This window comes from Haematobia irritans, chromosome 4 (genome assembly GCF_050003625.1).
Source record: "Haematobia irritans isolate KBUSLIRL chromosome 4, ASM5000362v1, whole genome shotgun sequence".
In the NCBI taxonomy this organism is placed as follows: Eukaryota; Metazoa; Arthropoda; class Insecta; order Diptera; family Muscidae; genus Haematobia; species Haematobia irritans.
In genome coordinates this window covers 150,749,557-150,770,821 of record NC_134400.1, presented here as the reverse complement: position 1 = coordinate 150,770,821, position 21,265 = coordinate 150,749,557, and the positions used below count along the sequence as shown (strand labels likewise).

Below are 21,265 nucleotides of genomic sequence, written 5' to 3'. Positions count from 1 at the left end.
CCCACCTTCGAACTTGACCTGCCTGCAGACAAAAGACGAGTTTGTGGAAAATTTCAGCACGATTGCTTCATTATTGAAGACTGTAGCGTGATTACAACAGACAGACAGCCAGACAGACAGACGGACAGGCGGACATCGTTATATCGTCTTAGAATTTCTCCCTGATCAAGGATATATATACTTTATATAGTCGGAAATCGATATTTCGATGTGTTACAAACGGAATGACAAACTTATTATACCCCCGTCACCATTCTATGGTGGTTGGTATAAAAAAGGCCGATTAAATACGTATATAATTCAGTTTGACAAAATTGTCTATAGAAATAACATTTTGACAAGATTTTCTATAGAAATAAAATTTTGACAAAATTTTCTATAGAAATAAAATTTTTACAAAATTTTCTATAGAAATAAAATTTTTACAAAATTTTCTATACACGGCTGAAAAAGACTGTTTTTCATATGTTTGGCTATAAACATTATATGTTTGGAACACAAATTTTTAAACACAATATTTTTGAGTGCAAGCATATAATGTTCATAAACTAGCATAACATGTTTGGGACATATATGTTAATATGTTAGAACATATTATGTTTGGGACATAAAATGTTTGTAAATATAATATGCTTGGATGCAAACATATATTAATTTAGAAATAGCCTATAAACATATATGTGTTTAGTAGCTTGGAGCGCTATTTAACAGGGAGCGATATTGACTTAAGTTGGTGGTTGTTGCTTGTTATTACAAAATTAACATTTTATTTTTCCTTGGGCAATTTATCAGCTACTTCTTTAATCCTTACAAACTGTGTGGTCCGCTGTTCGAATCCCCGTCCGGCAAAAGGTAAAATTAAAATAAAATAAACAAGTATATACGGCCGTAAGTTCGGCCAGGCCGAAGCTTATGTACCCTCCACCATGGATTGCGTAGAAACTTCTACTGAAGACTGTCATCCACAATCGAATTACTTGGGTTACGGTAACTTTTGCCGATGACAAGGTATCTTAAAACTTCCTAATACCGTAATATATACTACGTAGTCCATACGTGGTATATATTAAACTTAAATGGCCGATTAATTACGTATATAATTAAGTTTGACAAAATTTTCTATAGAAATAAAATTTTGACAACATTTTCTATAGAAGTAAAATTTTAACAAAATTTTCTATAGAAGTAAAATTTTAAACAAAATTTCAAAAGATTTAAAATTTTGACAACATTCTCTATAGAATTAAAATTTTGACAACATTTTCCACAGAAATAAAATTTTGCCAAAATTTTCTATAGAAATAAAATTTTGACAAAATGTTCTATAGGAATAAAATTTCGACAAAATTTTCTATAGAAATAAAATTTTGCTAGATTATTTTTGCTCGAGTGGCAAGCATTATTATGAACCGATATGGACCAATTTTTGTGTGATTGGGGATCGGCTATATATCACTATAGACCGATATGGACCAATTTTGGCATCGTTATTAACGGCCATATATTAACACCACGTAGCAAATTTCAACCGGATCGGATGAATTTTGCTCGTCCAAGTGGCTCCGGAGTTCAAATCTGAGGATCGGTTTATATAGGGGCTATATATAATTATGGACTGATATGGACCAATTTTTGAATGGATCTTAGAGACTATATACTAATACCATGAACCAAATTTCAGCCGGATCGGATGAAATTTGCTTCTCTTAGAGGATCCGCAAACCAAATCTGGGAATCGGTTTATATGGGGGCTATATATAATTATGGACCGATATGGACCGATATGGACCAATTTTTGCTTGGTTGTTAGAGAGCATATACTAACACCGCGTATCAAATTTCAACCATATCAGATGAATTTTGCTCCTCTAAGAGGCTCCGGAGTTCAAATCTGGGATCGGTTTATATGGGGGCTATATATAATTATGGACCGATATGGACCAATTTTTGCATGGTTGTTAGAGACGATATACTTATACCATGTACCAAATTTCAGCCGTATCGGATGAAATTTGCTTCTCTTTGAGGCTCCGCAAGCCAAATCTGGGGATCGGTTTATATGGGGGCTATATATAATTATGGACCGATGTGGACCAATTTTTGCATGGTTGTTAGAGACAATATACGAACACCATGTACCAAATTTCAGGCGGATCGGATGAAATTTCCTTCTCTTAGAGCAATCGCAAGCCAAATTTGGGGGTCCGTTTATATGGGGGCTATACGTAAAAGTGAACCGATATGGACCAATTTTTGCATGGTTGTTAGAGACCATATACTGACACTATGTACCAAATTTCAGCTGGATCGGATGAAATTTGCTTCTCTTAGAGCAATCGCAAGCCAAATTTGGGGGTCCGTTTATATGGGGGCTATACGTAAAAGTGGACCGATATGGCCCATTTGCAATACCAACCGACCTACATCAATAACAACTACTTTTGCCAAATTTCAAGTCGATAGCTTGTTTCGTTCGGAAGTTAGCGTGATTTCAACAGACGGACGGACGGACATGCTCAGATCGACTCAGAATTTCACCACGACCCAGAATATATATACTTTATGGGGTCTTAGAGCAATATTTCGATGTGTTACAAACGGAATGACAAAGTTAATATACCCCCATCCTATGGTGGAGGGTATAATAATATACCCCCATCCTATGGTGGAGGGTATAAAAATCATAAAATTGAATAATTTCTTCTACAATATTTGTATTACAGAAAAAGGTGCTAAGAACTAAAAAATCTCGTGGAAGTGAGAAAGATGTCGGGGAATATACAATTGGTCAGAAACAAAATTTTGAGCATTCAGGTCGAAAACCTATGTTGTTAGCACCTATATTACCTGTTTATTTTCACAATTCATTATGATTGTAAATAAAGGGTGATTTGTTAAGAGCTTGATAACTTTTTAAAAAAAAAAAACGCATAAAATTTGCAAAATCTCATCGGTTCTTTATTTGAAACGTTAGATTGGTCCATGACATTTACTTTTTGAAGATAATTTCATTTAAATGTTGACCGCGGCTGCGTCTTAGGTGGTCCATTCGGAAAGTCCAATTTTGGGCAACTTTTTCGAGCATTTCGGCCGGAATAGCCCGAATTTCTTCGGAAATGTTGTCTTCCAAAGCTGGAATAGTTGCTGGCTTATTTCTGTAGACTTTAGACTTGACGTAGCCCCACAAAAAATAGTCTAAAGGCGTCAAATCGCATGATCTTGGTGGCCAACTTACCGGTCCATTTCTTGAGATGAATTGTTCTCCGAAGTTTTCCCTCAAAATGGCCATAGAATCGCGAGCTGTGTGGCATGTAGCGCCATCTTGTTGAAACCACATGTCAACCAAGTTCAGTTCTTCCATTTTTGGCAACAAAAAGTTTGTTAGCATCGAACGATAGCGATCGCCATTCACCGTAACGTTGCGTCCAACAGCATCTTTGAAAAAATACGGTCCAATGATTCCACCAGCGTACAAACCACACCAAACAGTGCATTTTTCGGGATGCATGGGCAGTTCTTGAACGGCTTCTGGTTGCTCTTCACTCCAAATGCGGCAATTTTGCTTATTTACGTAGCCATTCAACCAGAAATGAGCCTCATCGCTGAACAAAATTTGTCGATAAAAAAGCGGATTTTCTGCCAACTTTTCTAGGGCCCATTCACTGAAAATTCGACGTTGTGGCAGATCGTTCGGCTATTCATGATGAAATGTCAAAGCATACTGAGCATCTTTCTCTTTGACACCATGTCTGAAATCCCACGTGATCTGTCAAATACTAATGCATGAAAATCCTAACCTCAAAAGAATCACCCTTTATATAAATAAATAAATAAAATTTTGAGCACAATATTGTTTGGGAGAATTTTTTTTAAGCATATAATATTTTTGGGTGCAAAATGCTTCCAAACATATTATATGGTCACAAATAACATATTGTTTTTTGGAAGACAACATTATTGAATTTGGATGCAAAAATACGAAATGTTTGGAACTTAGACTACCCAAACATATATTGTTTAGACCAATATGCTTTCAAACATATTATATATTTGTAGAGATCAAACATATAAATGTTTGGGCAATACCCAAAAATGTATATGCTTGAAGCAAAATATGTTTGGGAGTATATGTTACAGAAGCGATTTTTTGTGAGGGTTTAGAAACAAAATTTTCTATAGAAATAAAATTTTGACAAAATTTTTGTATAGAAATAATATTTTGATAAAATTTTCTATAGAAATAAAATTTTGACAACATTTTCTATAGAAATTAAATGTTGACAAAATTTTCTAGAGAAATAAAATTTTGACAAAATTTTCTAGAGAAATAAAATTTTGACAAAATTTTCTAGAGAAATAAAAATTTGACAAAATTTTCTATAGAAATAAAATTTTGACAAAATTTTCTATAGAAATAAAATTTTGACAAAATTTTCTACGGCAAATCGATCTACCCCAGAACCGGTGCAGGACTACTGTGTGAATGGACCAGAACCAGAAGGGAACGACCACTGTAACACAGGTTTGTCAATGACGAGGTAAATTTACAATGCAAGATACGGCTTGAACTCATTTCGAAGGACATGACCTGGGAGAACTTAGTAGGACTATACAGGTTCTCATGAACCAGTCTGGGACAAACTCTTAGGATCCATTCTTTTAGCCCAATTCCAATCGCATCAGAAAGGAAATTTTTTTGGAATGTGTTGATCTAATAAGATTTTAAAATCAAGAGAGTATAGAAATCAATAAATTATATAAATATTTAAAAAATTGCCACAAACTGGAGCACTGTTACTAGTCCTGTGATAGGTCTGTTAGTGGCAGTATGCACCAATTTTCCGTTGGATCGCTATTTGGACTAAATAAGTAAGGAGTACTCAGTCTATTGTGATACCATAGGTGGTGAACTTCTCTCGTATTAATGAGAACTAAGCGATTCTATTTTTAGCTCAATGACAAGGAACCTCCTTCTCATAGCAGAAGGGAAACTATGAAATACACAGGAATGTCGGCATCATTACTGAGAGGGATAAACTACCGTTGAAAAACTTTCTAGTGCTCGATCGAAAGGGGAATCTAGCGTTGAGAGTACATCTATGCCGAACAGGAATCAGTGAACAATGTATGTATGTAGGACGTGTTAGAATGTTACTATGAACTATAGCTATGCTTGGCCCAGCTTGAAACCAGGCACACATCAAGGCGAATATTGACATGGGTATATATTAGACGTCTGCACAATTCCATTTGTAAATGTAGAGTACACGTGTACTTGCTACATGAGTACATCTATTTGAGAGAGTCGCAAAACAATTGGTACACATTTTGATGAACACCAAAAGCCACGAGTAACTTCTTGTTGCTACTCTTATGTCTTCACTACCAACAAACACATATTCCTCTTTCTCTCTTATTGAAGTGTACTCAGAGCAGGGCTGCCAATAAAATTTCAAGAAAAATCGTCACTTTTTTCGATAAAAATCGTCATAATCGGCACTTGCATTTTAAAAATCGTCAAAAAATCGGCAATATAAATTATATTAAAATTAAACGTATTTTTTGGGTAAACTAAAAACAAAGTAAATAAAAAAATCAGTTTTTTATACAAATAACATTACCATAAAAATCATTTTTTGTTAAACAAAAATATTTCGTAATTTTTGTATAAAAAATCTATTTTTCTAAAATTTGTTATTAATTGAGTAACATTTTTAATGATATATTTTGAAACTAAAGAAAAAGTCCCATGTTTTCCAAAATAGGTGATTTTTTATGGTGGTTATTTTTTATACCGTACTAGAATTGTATCATAATAATAATAATAAGTAAAAGTTTCTATTGCATATTCTGTGTGAATCATTATCAATTTTGGTATTAAAACAATTTGAGTTATTTCATTTTAGGTTGTTTTTTAAACAGAATATTCCATCCAATGTATTATTCTCCAGCTATCATCTAATTTTAGTTTTGTGCTTAAAAATGTCTACGTTTGCTGTGGAGTTTGGAAGAATCATGATTATTTGTACGAATTTTGACAAAACTCGAAAAGCCAAAGTACTCCACGTTCTGTTTCCGAATTTTTCCCAACATTTTTCAAATTTATTTTAATATTTTCAAAAATTTCTTCAAAATGTAAAAACTTAAACTCCATAAACTATGTGTCTAATATCGTTAAAATCGGAAAAAATCGGAGTTGTCCATTTTGTGAGTAAAAAATCGTCAAAATGCCGATAAATCGGCAAAATTGGCAGCCCTGACTCAGAGTGATCACGTCGAGTATGTTGCGAGAACAAAACTTCATAGAGTACTCCATGTACCACGTGCAGTTTCAGAAATACAAAAAACAGTTACTCTCCACAATATATGTTTTCGGTTAATATAAAGAACGGCAAACGTTAAGATAAGTGTGTGACATACATAAATATATGAAATATGTGACATACATACATATCTATGATTAATAATAATGGAAAGTTTTGCTTCGCACATAACTGAGAAATACTTGTGGTACCACGTGAAGTGAAGAGAATCCATGTTGTACTTTTTCTCAAGTACCTGCATTTTTATTGTTCCTATTTTTCGGAACACATATTGTTTCGGATAAGTACTTGGTTGTATTTGACAAGCAAGTGTTCTCTTCACTTCACTACTTGCGCTCTGAGAGAAAGACAGTGTATGTACTATATTCGACAGCGAATTGCATACATGTAGTGAAAAGTTATTCGATGCAGACCTCTAGTATATATATAGCCCCTTATGAGACAACCTATACTAGATATATCAAATTCAACAGTTTATTTTTTAAGTGTCTCTGGAATACTTTAATTTTCCCAAATGCTTATGAATTTTTGTCATATGGTAAAAAACTACGATTTTATAAAAGTTAACATATTAAATTCCCGTTCGATTTAACGATTTTTTCTAAATAATGAAAGGGCTTGACAATATAACATATCGTTCGTAAAACCGAGCTTCGACTGTGTATGCATCGCCCGATTTGCCAAATTTGTCCCTAATACTCTTATTAATTTCAAATATATATTTGATATATTAGCCAATTCTATTTAGACTTACATATAGCTCTTGTATAAATATATTGCCCGATTTGCACAAATTTGGTTACATTAGCCACAATAATAGACGGATTTCTTCTTTAAAAATAGAGTAGGAATTAATAAAATGGTACAAATTATTAAAATTTTGTCGAAAAAAATGGAATATCCATTCTAGAAAAAATGCGAATTTTTGAAAATTGTTGAAGTCAAACGTTTCAGACGAGCGTTAGAAGGATTAACAAGTATATACGGCCGTAAGTACGGCCAGGCCGAATCTTATGTACCCTCCACCATGGATTGCGTAGAAACTTCTACGAAAGACTGTCATCCACAATCGAAATACTTGGGTTGTGGTATCTTAAAACTTCTTAACATCGTTTTCTAAATTGTGAGTTAGTACATACGTGGTATATATTAGACAAAAAAGTTATGTATAGTTAAGTCTACAAATAATTACGAATCGATATGGACTTTTTGTACGGTACGTAGAGAGTCAGAATTGAAATATGGGGGTCGCTTATATGGGGGCTATATACAATTATGAACTTGATATGGACCAATTTTTGTGTGATTGGAAATCGATTTATCTGAGGGATATATATAACTATAGACCGATATGGACCTAGTTAGGCATGGTTGTTAACGACCATATACTAGCACAATGTACCAAATTTCAACTCACTCCGATGAAATTTGCTCCTCCAAGAGGCTCCAAAACCAAATCTCGGGATTGGTTTATATGGGGCTATATATGATTATGGACTGATATGGACCACTTTTGGAATGGTTGTTAAATATCATATACGAGCACCACGTACCAAATTTCAAGCAGATCGGATGCATTTTGTTTCTCCAAAAAGCACCGGAGGTCAAATCTGGTTATCGGTTTATATGGGGGCTATATATAATTATGAACCGATGTGGACCAATTTTTGCATGGTTGTTAGAGACCATATACTAACACCATGTACCAAATTTCAGCCGGATGGGATGAAATTTGCTTCTCTTAGAGGACTCGCAAGCCAAATTTGGGGGTCCGTTTATATGGGGGCTATACGTAAAAGTGGACCGATACGGCCCATTTGCAATACCATCCGACCTACATCAATAACAACTACTTGTGCCAAGTTTCAAGTCGATAGCTTGTTTCGTTAGCGTGATTTCAACAGACGGAAGGACGGAGGGGCATGCTCAGATCGACTCAGAATTTCACCACGACCCAGAATATATATACTTTATGGGGTCTTAGAGCAATATTTCGATGTGTTACAAGCGGAATGACAAAGTTAATATACCCCCCATCCTATGGTGGAGGGTATAAAAAAAAATTAAATAAATTTTTTAGTTTGCAAAATACCACAAGATGACAAAATACAACCAGACTGAAATTTCAGTCACACTCACGCACATTCACGAAGCAAAATATTTATTCACGCACGATATGTGTGGTAGCCAATCCCACTCACGCACATTCACGAAATGAAAACCAGTACTTACGCACGCTCACGCAAGAATTACTTTTAAAGACTCACGTTCACGCACGATTCACGTCAATTCACGTGGTTCACGACAAATTCACGAGACACTATATTTTCCTAACAGAAATCAGCAAAGGCAACAAAGTTCAAAAAATAGAATATGTTCGTGAGCCAAATTAATTTCAGATAACATACGAGTGTGAATTAAATCTTGATTATTTTCGTGAGCGTGATTTTGCAGAAATTTTATTCACGCACATTCACGAACCGATTTTATTTCTCACGCACGCTCACGCACGAAATATTTATTGTAGTCCCATTCACGCACATTCACGAGAGTTCCTTTGGATTTTGTTCACGACTCACGTTATTCACGTGTGAATGACGCGTGTCACGAGAATTTCGTGTCACGCGCACACCTCTAATTCACATCCATAACACTAAATTCAGATCACACCTTAAGAAGTGATACTAATTCAGTACAACAGCTTTTGAAATGGTGGACATCCGGCCTATGACAAGCCCATGTTAAATTCATCCCTTCTGCGCCAATTCTGTGCCACTTCCGGATCCAAAAAGAACATTTTCACTGCTTTTTAGGCGACGCTTGTTTTGCTGGGATTCATATTCTTTTTTATATGTGGCAAAAAGAGAACGAAAGTTCGAAAAATTAAATCTGTATATTAATTTTAATCTTATATAAGCTATATTTAAGGTTAGCTAGCTTCTTTAAAAGGTCTTTATAAAAAACGCATTATGGCTCGGAATCAATACCAAACTCCTTAAAAGAAGATTGAAATATTTAGATCCATGTAAACTTTTTTCGTCGGTTGAGTAAGTATCAGTTTTCAAACTATCCATATCTGTTCACAAATTCTTCTAAAATATTATCCCCAAATTTGACTTCCTGGAGATTTTGGAGGTGGTTACATAAACTCATTCCTACACTGAAAAAAAAGCATGCTCGGTTCCAAAGATTTTGTCTTTACTTTAAAAATTTTGGTATTCATTCCGAGCCAAAGAAGCGGAGAATACAAATAAGGATACTTTTAAGACACAATTCTCTTTTAAATTTAGGTTTTGTGTACTTGCTTCTAGGAAGCAACTTTTAATTTTTCGTTTTTTCAACTTGTTTTCTTCATATGCTATCAAAGTCCTTTAAAAACGAATTAACGACAGTTTTATTTTCCAAATTCAGACTCGACTTCCAGTAGAAATTATGCTATGTTTCAAGTAAAAACGTCTTTAAAATAGAGTTTTGAAAAACATGTCCTATATTTGAACGATTTTTTGGTTTGTAGTAAAGATGCAAAAAGACAACAAATTTAAAGACAATTTCATTAATTTTAATGAATTTTTCTGAATTATTAAAGTCAAGTTGACCTTAGTCCTAAAATGTTTTCTTTCATGTTATGATACCCATTTTTAAGTCAAATCACTTAATTGTAAGGACAATACGACTTCATTGAAAAATTGTTCGACTTTTGGACAAGGAAAAAAACTGTATATTAGAGAAATGTGTCTTCTATGCTAAGCAAAATTTCATTCGTATTTTAAAGACATGAAATCTTCGACCTCAGGACAATATTCTTTTCAGTGTATTGAATTTGGTTTAACTAAACTTAATATCGGTTGAGATCTTCTAATATTTATGTTTGTCTATAATAAAATTTCTTAATAAATTCATTATTATCATAGAAAATCATTAACCTTTAATGCACTTTCACACATTTGTCAGACTATGTATGGTATGCGTAGCCCCAATTTTAAAGACAAGTTAATTAATCACATTACGAGTTAGTGAAATGAAATGAACAAATCGCACAGACAAATTCATCCAATCGGCAATGTGCATTTCATTAAAATGTACCTACATTGTGGCAATTGTCCAGTCATTCGATAACCGCATTTATGGTTCCGTCTGCCAACTGGTTCGTACCACCAGACAACCAAAAGACGGAACAGCTAAATTATTTTCGACATTTCTTGCGGTTGGGATCAAAGACAACGTGTTAATAATCTTTAGCAGAAAGTAACATGCGGTTGCAGTTTCAAATTTCAATTAATCCATAAATTAATTTTGCATTTAAGCCAATGCAATTTTGTCACTCACCTGCATTCTACATCCTAGCTGTGGTCACACATTAAACTTCCCAAAAAACATTAAAATCACACAAGAGGATCACTGCTGCGGCCAGAAACCATTACCGAGAGGTATAAGATTTAAACCAGTTCTAAAATTGTCACATTTAAACTTGAGTTAAGTAAAAAAAAATAACGAAAGTTGCCCGATTGATGTTGGACAGTGGTTTGCAGAGATATAATTAATGCATTTATAATCTACGAAGCGCATTCAAGACTTGGTAACTGAACGAAGCCTGCCCGCCTTGCTGCGCTTTCCTGATTGTTTTTTTTTTTTTTAACTGAGAGATAATTAAAGTAGTGGATCTTTGTATAGACGCCACCCCCAACCTTCCCTGACAATTTCAAACGAATTGGATATTTTTAATTCAATATTCTCGTCCTCTGTAAATTTCAAGTAAATCGGAGATGTTTAGTTTTTTTTTACACTGTACTTTCCGACCAAATACCGGAAAAAAGTCCGTGGACCAAAGTTCTCCAATTCGCTTGAAATTTTAAGAAACGGCCAAAGGTGTCGTCTATAGAATGTTTAATTTTTTTCACTGTACTCGGTCAAAGGGGAGTCCCCTCCACGATCATATATCGAAAAAAATGTGGATCTTTGCCTATACCCAGAGAAGGCATATGATCACCTCAAACATGTTTCAAGAGCAAAATGTTATTTTTGTATGGTGACCATGTGCCATGTTTGTCGCAAAAATGTTGTTTTCTCGCCAAACATAACATGCTTTCCGAAAACAGAAAATAAAATGGCGGCAGCGAACATGTTACATGGTCACCATCCAAAAATAACATTTTGCTCTTGAAACATGTTTGAGGTGATCATATTCCTTCTCTGCGTGTAGACGCAACCCCCTTAAAATGTCAAACAACTCGGTCCAATCTTCAAAAAGTATGGCGAGGGGGTGGTCCACCTCCCCGACCAGATATCAAAAATGAGATACAACATTATCACGCTCTACGTTCTCTAAAAATTTAAAGTAAATCGATTCAGCCGTTTCTGAGCTTACCCGGAACATAAAAACCAAAAAAAAAACAAGTAAATACGGCCGAAAGTTTGGCCAGGCCGGTCATTTTTGGTCCGTTAATAATAATAGGAAAGACCTAATATAGACCAAATTTTAACCGATTTCTAGATGTAATTACATATAGCAGATGACTTCAGTAAAACTTCTTTCGGACCTATCTATTACAATCGTATAATTTTATACAAATTTCAATAATTATAATATATAGAATAATATGTGCTGTCTCTTTTTGTAATAACAAAGAAGAAGCACACAAACATTGACATTATCTCTGCGCGAGCTTAAATAAATAAATTGAATTGAATTCAAATGCGAGTAAACAAAATAGCGGTCTGGACACCCAAAGAGTAAGCAAAACAAAATGCCCACGAGTGGTATTTCATATACATACTTAATAATTATGCACTTGTAAAAGAATATGACTCGTATAAATATTAGGGAGGGTGGATTATAATGGCAAACTAAATAGATTCGGGTTCACTTCACCATACCTCCTTCAATAGTTCCTGGAAGGGTGCTTCATAAAAAAAAACCGGCCAAAGGAATAGCCACGAAAGAGAAAAATCAGAGTTGCATACGGTATTTCACAGTATGTATACCCGGTTTCATGTATTGAATAGGGATCTTTAAATCGAATAATCGACTATTCGAATTTTGGCATGAAAATCTAGAAAAATCGAAATCCTCAAAATAATCGTAAAATTGAATTTAGATTTTCAACTATTTTTTAATTTTGATAAACAAATTAAAAAAAATGGCATGTTTTACAACACTATTCTTGGGCGTTTTTTACCAACTGTTGCTTTTATATAACACTCTTAAAAACACAATTAGATTTCATTAAATCGAATATTTGGTATAATCAATATTTCTATGAAATTATGAAAAATCGAATATTCGAAATTCGTTTGTTAAAAATAATCGAAAATCGATTTTTACATGTGAACAATCGAAAAGTGGAAAAATCGATTATTGCTTTGTAAAGGGTGATTTGTTAAGAGCTTGATAACTTTAAAAAAAAAAACGCATAAAATTTGCAAAATCTCATCGGTTCTTTATTTGAAACGTTAGATTGGTCCATGACATTTACTTTTTGAAGATAATTTCATTTAAATGTTGACCGCGGCTGCGTCTTAGGTGGTCCATTCGGAAAGTCCAATTTTGGGCAACTTTTTCGAGCATTTCGGCCGGAATAGCCCGAATTTCTTCGGAAATGTTGTCTTCCAAAGCTGGAATAGTTGCTGGCTTATTTCTGTAGACTTTAGACTTGACGTAGCCCCACAAAAAATAGTCTAAAGGCGTCAAATCGCATGATCTTGGTGGCCAACTTACCGGTCCATTTCTTGAGATGAATTGTTCTCCGAAGTTTTCCCTCAAAATGGCCATAGAATCGCGAGCTGTGTGGCATGTAGCGCCATCTTGTTGAAACCACATGTCAACCAAGTTCAGTTCTTCCATTTTTGGCAACAAAAAGTTTGTTAGCATCGAACGATAGCGATCGCCATTCACCGTAACGTTGCGTCCAACAGCATCTTTGAAAAAATACGGTCCAATGATTCCACCAGCGTACAAACCACACCAAACAGTGCATTTTTCGGGATGCATGGGCAGTTCTTGAACGGCTTCTGGTTGCTCTTCACTCCAAATGCGGCAATTTTGCTTATTTACGTAGCCATTCAACCAGAAATGAGCCTCATCGCTGAACAAAATTTGTCGATAAAAAAGCGGATTTTCTGCCAACTTTTCTAGGGCCCATTCACTGAAAATTCGACGTTGTGGCTCGTTAGTAAGTCTATTCATGATGAAATGTCAAAGCATACTGAGCATCTTTCTCTTTGACACCATGTCTGAAATCCTACGTGATCTGTCAAATACTAATGCATGAAAATCCTAACCTCAAAAGAATCACCCTTTATATATATATATATATATATATATATATATATATATATATATATATATATATATATATATATATATATATATATATATATATATATATATATATATATATATATATATATATATATATATATATATATATATATATATATATATATATATATATATATATATATATATATATATATATATATATATATATATATATATATATATATTTATATATATATATATATATATATATATGGTACAGGGTATAATAAGTTTGTGCATTTGTATGTAAAGCCAAGAAATAGTGGTCATAGACCCATCTTTTAGTATACCGATCGGCTTAGAATTAAATTCTGAGTCGATTTAGCAATGTCCGTCTGTCTGTCTGTTTGTCCGTCTGTCTGTATATTTAATTTTGTGCCACAAAGTACAGCTCGCAATTTAAGTCCGATCGTCCTCAAATTTGGCAGAGGGCCGTTTCTTGGGACAGAGACAATCGCTATTGGTTTTGGAAAAAATCGGGTCAGATTTAGATATAGCTGCTATATATATTTATCCCCGATTTGGTCATAGTTAGCCTGTTTATCAACCGATTTTCTTGAAATACCGTGCATCCAAATATTTTATGAATCTCGAAAATCTTGCAAAATATCAGCCAAATCGGTTCAGATTTAGATATAGCTCCCATATATATCTTTCGTCCGATTTAGACTCATATCTCCACAGAGGCCAAAGTTTACTACCGATCACCGTGAAATTTTGCGCAGAGAGTAGAATTGACATTCTACCAATGCTTGGTAAATTTGATTGAAATCGGTTCAAATTTAGATAAAGCTCCCATATATATCTTTCTTCCGATTTGAACTTATATGGCCACAAAAGCCAAAGTTTTGCCGTGATTTGCTTCAAATTTTGCACAAGGGGTAGTATCGTTAAGGGTGTCAAATTTTGTTAAAATCGGTTCAGATTTAGATATAGCTCACATATATATCTTTCGGCCGATTTGAACTTATATGGTCACAAAAGCCAGAGTTTTGCCCTGACTTACTTCAAATTTTGCACATGCGGTACTTTTAACGATACTATTGTATGTGCCATATATATCTTTCGTCCGATTTTAACTTATATGGCCTCAAAATCCAGGGGTTTGCTGTGATTTGCTTCAAATTTCGCACAAGGAATACGTTTAGTAGTATCGGTAATTGTGCCAAATTTGGTTGAAATCGGTTCAGATTTAGATATGGCTCCCATATATATCTTCCGTCCGATTTGCACTCATATGATCATGGGGGCGAAAGTTATACTCCCATTTACGTGAAATTTCGCATAGATAGCAGAATTATTATTCTAACTATACATGTCAAATTTAGTCAAAATCGGTTCAGATTATATATAGCTCCCATATATACGTACACCAGAGTTGGGGAAATATGGTAGACTGTTACACATTTTAGACCCATTTTCAATGGAAGTTTCCTCAAATTAACTGGATAGCGTTAGCCGATTTAAATTTTAATTCTAGAGATTTTGTAGAAGTAAAAAAATTGTCTCCTTTATATAGCTTCCAGCAAATGTGAAGTAGTTGAGATGGTAACACAAATTTTGGCCTACATAGGGGTGAAGGGTATAATATAGTCGGACCCGCCCGACTTTAGACTTTACTTACTTGTTTTTTACTAACATTGTCTTCCACCTCAGGGCATTAAACTTAAATTTTAAGTCTACAGTTTTTTGGAAGTCTAACAAATTTTGTCCAGGTCGAGTCAGATTTAAATGCATGTATAGGGGAACAGAAATCTTTATATATAGCACTCAACACATTTGACGGATTTGATATGGCGAAAATGTGGCTCTACAAAGTGGTGCAGGGTATAATATAGTCGCCACCGCCCGACTTTAGACTTTTCGTACTTGTGTTTTGATATTTTTAATGGGTAATTTTAAGTTTTTTGTCCTTTGTTTCAAATAGGTTAAAAACAGGGTAAGAATTAATAAAATGTTACAAATTATTTAAATTTTGTCGAAAAAAAGTTAAATCCATTCTAGAACAAGTATATACGGCCGTAATTTCGGCCAGGCCGAAGCTTATGTACCCTCCATCATGGATTGCGTAGAAACTTCTTCTAAACACTGCCATCCAGAATCGAATTACTTAAGTTGCGGTAACGCTTGCCGATGGCAAGGTATCTTAAAACCTCCTAACACCATCTTCTAAATTGTATGTAAGTCCATACGTGGTATATATTAAATCAAAAAAGATCGATCCAATACGTATATAATTCGGTTTGACAAAGTAGACATACAATTTTAACAAAATTTTCTATAGAAATAAAATTTTCACAAAATTTTCTATAGAAATAAAAATTTTTACAAAATTTTCTATAGAAACAAAATTTTGACAAAAATTTCTACAGAAATAAAATTTTAACAAAATTTTCTATAGAAATAAACTTTTGACAAAATTTTCTATAGAAATAAAATCTTGGTAGATTATTTTTGGCTCGAGTGGCCACCATGATTATGAACCGAATAAAATTTGAACCAAATTTTCTATAGAAATAAAATTTTGACAAAATTTTCTATAGAAATAAAATTTTGACAATGATGAAAGTTTTATTATGAACCGAATAAAATTTTAACAAAATTTTGACAAAATTTTCTCTAGAAATAAAATTTTGACAAAATTTTCTATAGAAATAAAATTTTGACAAAATTTTCTATAGAAATAAAATTTTGGTAGATTATTTTTGGCTCTAGTGGCAACCATTATTATGAACCGATATGGACCAATTTTTGTGTGATTGGACCAATTTTGGTATGTTTGTTAGCGACCATATACTAACACCACGTTCCTAATTTGAACCGGATCGGATGAATTTTGCTCCCCCAAGAGGCTCCGGAGGTCAAATCTGGAGAACGTTTTATATGGGGGCTATATATTATTATGGACCGATATGGACCAATTATGGCACGGTTGTTAAAGATCATATACTAACACCATCTTCCAAATTGCAACCGTATTGGATGAAATGTGCTTCTCTTGGAGACTTCGCAAGCCAAATCTGCGGATCGGTTTATATCGGGGATATATATAATTATGAACCGATGTGGACCAATTTTTGCATGGTTGTTAGAGACTATATACCAATATCATGTACCATATTTCAGGCGGATCGGATGAAATTTGCTTCTCTTTGAGACTCCGCAACCCAAATCTGGGGATCGGTTTATATGGGCGCTATATATAATTATGGGCCGATGTGGACCAATTTTTGCACGGTTGTTAGAGACCATATACCAATACCATGTACCAAATTTCAGCCGGATCGGATGCAATTTGCTTCTCTTTGAGGCTCCGCAAGCCAAATCTGGGGATCGGTTTATATGGGGGCTATATATAATTATGGACCGATGTGGACCAATTATTGCATGATTATTAGAGACCACATACCAACACCATGTACCAAATTTCAGCCGGATCGGATGAAATATGCTTCTCTTAGAGGCTCCACAAGCCAAATCTGGGGATCGGTTTATATGGGGGACCAATTTTTGCATGGTTGTTAGAGACCATATACCAACACCATGTACCAAATTTCAGCCGGATCGGATGAAATTTGCTTCTCTTTTAGGCTCCGCAAGCCAAATCTGGGGATCGGTTTATATGGGGGCTATATATAATTATGGACCAATTTTTGCATGGTTGTTAGAGACCATATACCAACACCATATACCAAATTTCAGGCGGATCGGATGAAATATGCTTCTGTTAGAGGCTCCACAAGCCAAATCTGAGGGTCCCTTTATATGGGGGCTATACGTAAAAGTGGACCGATATGGCCCATTTTCAATACCATCCGACCTACATCAATAACAACTACTTGTGCCAAGTTTCAAGTCGATAGCTTGTTTCGTTCGGAAGTTAGCGTGATTTCAACAGACGGACGGACGGACGGACATGCTTAGATCGACTCAGAATTTCACCACGACCCAGAATATATATACTTTATGGGGTCTTAGAGCAATATTTCGATGTGTTACAAACGGAATGACAAAGTTAATATACCCCCATCCTATGATGGAGGGTATACAAATTGCGAATTTTTGAAATTATTTTGGATCAAACGTTCAAAGAAAACATTTTCACTATTTTTTGGCGACACTTTTTTTTGCTGGAAAGTTTTTTTCTGTTTGTGAGAGAGTTCAAAGCAACCCAGAACTTATTTGATTATTTATCTGTAAATGATTCAGTTGTCGGATTTCTTGGAGCCTATGTTAAAAAATCCAATTCTGTTTTGTTCGTGTGATTGCATAATACTATCAAAACCCCCAAAAAAATGTTTACTTTGAATCAAATCCATTCACATAATGCTCCTAATGCTCTCGGCAGGGTGTAGGGCAATGGAATAAACCTCATTACAGATTTTCCATAAATACTCACACAAAATGATCACTGCTACATTTGCACTGCCTACAGCATTCATTCATTCATGCATTGTCCCCCATTCTTTGGATGCAATCTATTGTGACGAGAGTCATCACAACAGCTCAAAGATTTTTTCTGAAACCCATGGAATATCAGTAGCTTGAATTTAACCATTTGGTATAGACCCATCGGCTATCAATCGTTTGTCGGGAAAAGTCTTTGTCACCGCGTATCTGCTTCTGTCGCGCAGAACTAATTTCCGTTGATAATGAAATCTGTATTGGACTTTCAATTTAGGAAAAAATGTAGGCTGTTACATTTTCTCAAATAAACAAAACAAAAAGGTTTCAGTTCATTGCCAAATTTTCGCTACAATTCAAATGGTGTTTAATAGTTCTCATCGGAAAACAAAGATTGGAATAGGAAAGTTCAGTAAATGTTAGAGTTTTAAATACTCGTCACTATTTCCTGTGTTGAACTTTTCTTCGACTACAAACACAAAACCTATCGATATCGCTGTTTTGAAAAGTGTTCCACGATGGAAACTAGCCAAATGAGACTATCTCAAGAAAATCGAGACATTGCGGATACCAATGATGACAATCGTGAGAATTTTGATAAAACAATCGCTGCTCAATTAGCTGACTATGTAAGTGCATTTTTCTCACAAGGTTTAAGGTGCCTATTTTAGTAAATGGAAAAAAAGACAGAAATACTTCTCAATGCCCCCCTCATGATAACAAAGCAACAATCAACTGATAGTGAATTAAATTCTTACAAAAAATATGAATGACCTCATTCAAATTCGTTCGCATATATAGAGTTTAGAGCGATCAAAAATCCGTTTTTATACCCTCCACCATAGGATGGGGGAATATTAACTTTGTCATTCCGTTTGTAACACATCGAAATATTGCTCTAAGACACCATAAAGTATATATATTCTGGGTCGTGGTGAAATTCTGAGTCGATCTAAGCATGTCCGTCCGTCCGTCCATTCATCTGTCTGTTGAAATCACGCTAACTTTCGAACGAAATAAGCTATCGCCTTGAAACTTGGCACAAGTAGTTGTTATTGATGTAGGTCGGATGGTATTGCAAATGGGTCATATCGGTCCACTTTTACGTATAGCCCCCATATAAACGGACCCCCAGCTTTGGCTTGCGAATCCTCTATGAGAAGCAAATTTCATCTGATCCGGCTGAAATTTGGTACATGGTGTTAGTATATGGTCTCTAACAACCCTGCAAAAATTGGCCCACATCGGTCTATAATTATATATAGCCCCCATATAAACCGATCCCCCGATTTGGCTTGGGGAGCCTCAAAGAGAAGCAAATTTAATCCGATTCGGCTGAAATTTGGTACATGGCGTTAGTATATTGTCTCTAACAACCATGCAAAAATTGGTTCACATCGGTCCATAATTATATATAGCCCCCATATAAACCGATCCTCAGATTTGGCTTGCGGAGTCTCTAAGAGAAGCAAATTTCATCCGATCCGGCTGAAATTTGGTACATGGTGTTAGTATATGGTTAGGTTAGGTTAGGTTAGGTTAGGTTATGTGGCAGCCCGATGTATCAGGCTCACTTAGACTATTCAGTCCATCGTGATACCACAGTGGTGAACTTCTCTCTTATCACTCAGTGATACCATGTTACCATGTTAACCTCAATGACAAGGGACCTCCTTTTTATAGCCGAGTCCGAACGGCATTCCACATTCCAGTGAAACCACTTAGAGAAGCTTTGAAGCCCTCAGAAATGTCACCAGCATAAGTAAGGTGGGATAATCCACCGCTGAAAAACTTTTTGGTGTTCGGTCGTAGCAGGAATCGAACCCACGTCCTTGTGTATGCAAGGCGGGCATGCTAACCATTGCACCACCACGGTGGTAGTATATGATCTCTAATAACCATGCACAAATTGGTCCACATCGGTCCATAATTATATATAGCCCCCATATAAACCGATCCCCAGATTTGACCTCCGGAGCCTCTTGGAAGACCAAAATTCATCTGATTCAGTTGAAATTTGGTACGTGGTGTTAATATATGGCCTCAAACACCCATGCAAAAATTGGTCGAAATCGGTCCATAATTATGTATAGACCCCATATAATCCGATCCCCAGATTTGACCTCCGGAGCCCCTTGGAAGAGCAAAATTCATCCGATTCGGTTGAAATTTGGTACGTGATGCTAGTATATGGTATCCAACAACCATGCAGGCATTGGTTCATATCAGTCCATAATTATATATAGCCCCATATAAACCCATCCCGAGATTTGGTTTTGGAGCCTCTTGGAGAAGCAAAATTCATCCGATCTGGTTGAAATTTGGTACGTGGTGTTAGTATGTGATATTTAACAACCATGCCAAAAGTGGTCCATATCAGTCCATAATCATATATACCCCCATATAAACCGATCCCAAGATTTGGTTTTGGAGCCTCATCCAATCTGATTGAAATTTAGTACATTGTGCTAGTATATGGCCGTTAAAAACCATGCCTAACTAGGTCCATATCGGTCTATAGTTATATATAGCCCTCAGATAAATCGATCCCCAATCACACAAAAATTGGTCCATATCAAGTTTATAATTGTAGCCCCCATATAAGCGACCCCCATATTTCAATTCTGGCTCTCCACGTACCGTGCAAAAGTCCATATCGATTCGTAATTATTTGTAGACTTACCTATACATAACTTTTTTGTCTAATATATACCACGTATGGACTAACTCACAATTTAGAAAACGATGTTAAGAAATTTTAAGATACCACAACGCAAGTAATTCGTAAGTATTACCATATCGGTAAGTATTACCACAACGCAAGTAATTCGATTGTGGATGACAGTCTTTCGCAGAAGTTTCTACGCAATTCATGGTGGAGGGTACATAAGATTCGGCCTGGCCGAACTTACGGCCGTATATACTTGTTTTAAAGTCGGGTTTTCTCGGTTCTAAGAAACCGGACCATTTTTTATAACCTGTGGGCGGTGTTTTAAAAAATAAATAACCGGTTTTTTCCCAAAAGGTAGCAAAAGCGCTTATTTTAATATAAATGAAGGAAAAAATATTCCAATGTTTTAATGTAAAAATTAAATTCCTTGGTTGTAAATGCAGTAACAATACCGTAGACAAACATTAAAATGTTGACTTTTTTATTTTTTGGTTTCATATGACTTTTATGAATATTTCTTAAATGTTATATTAAAGACGATGTTGAAGA

The 21,265-nt window shown here is 35.0% G+C and overlaps 1 protein-coding gene across 4 annotated transcripts in view; it reads left to right on the top strand.

The window, feature by feature from the left end:
- Pura (Puratrophin-1-like) overlaps positions 1-21,265 on the top strand; it is a 379,113-nt gene that overhangs the window by 282,519 nt on the left and 75,329 nt on the right. Inside the window, exon 1 of one of the 4 annotated variants that reach the window (XM_075303291.1) lies at positions 18,197-18,674. The exons of the other annotated variants lie outside the window; for them this stretch is intronic. Within the exon in view, the coding sequence (XP_075159406.1) occupies positions 18,564-18,674 (111 nt within the window). The 5' untranslated portion in view covers positions 18,197-18,563. Of the gene's footprint in view, positions 1-18,196; positions 18,675-21,265 lie in introns of those variants that run through there. 4 annotated transcript variants of the gene reach the window in all.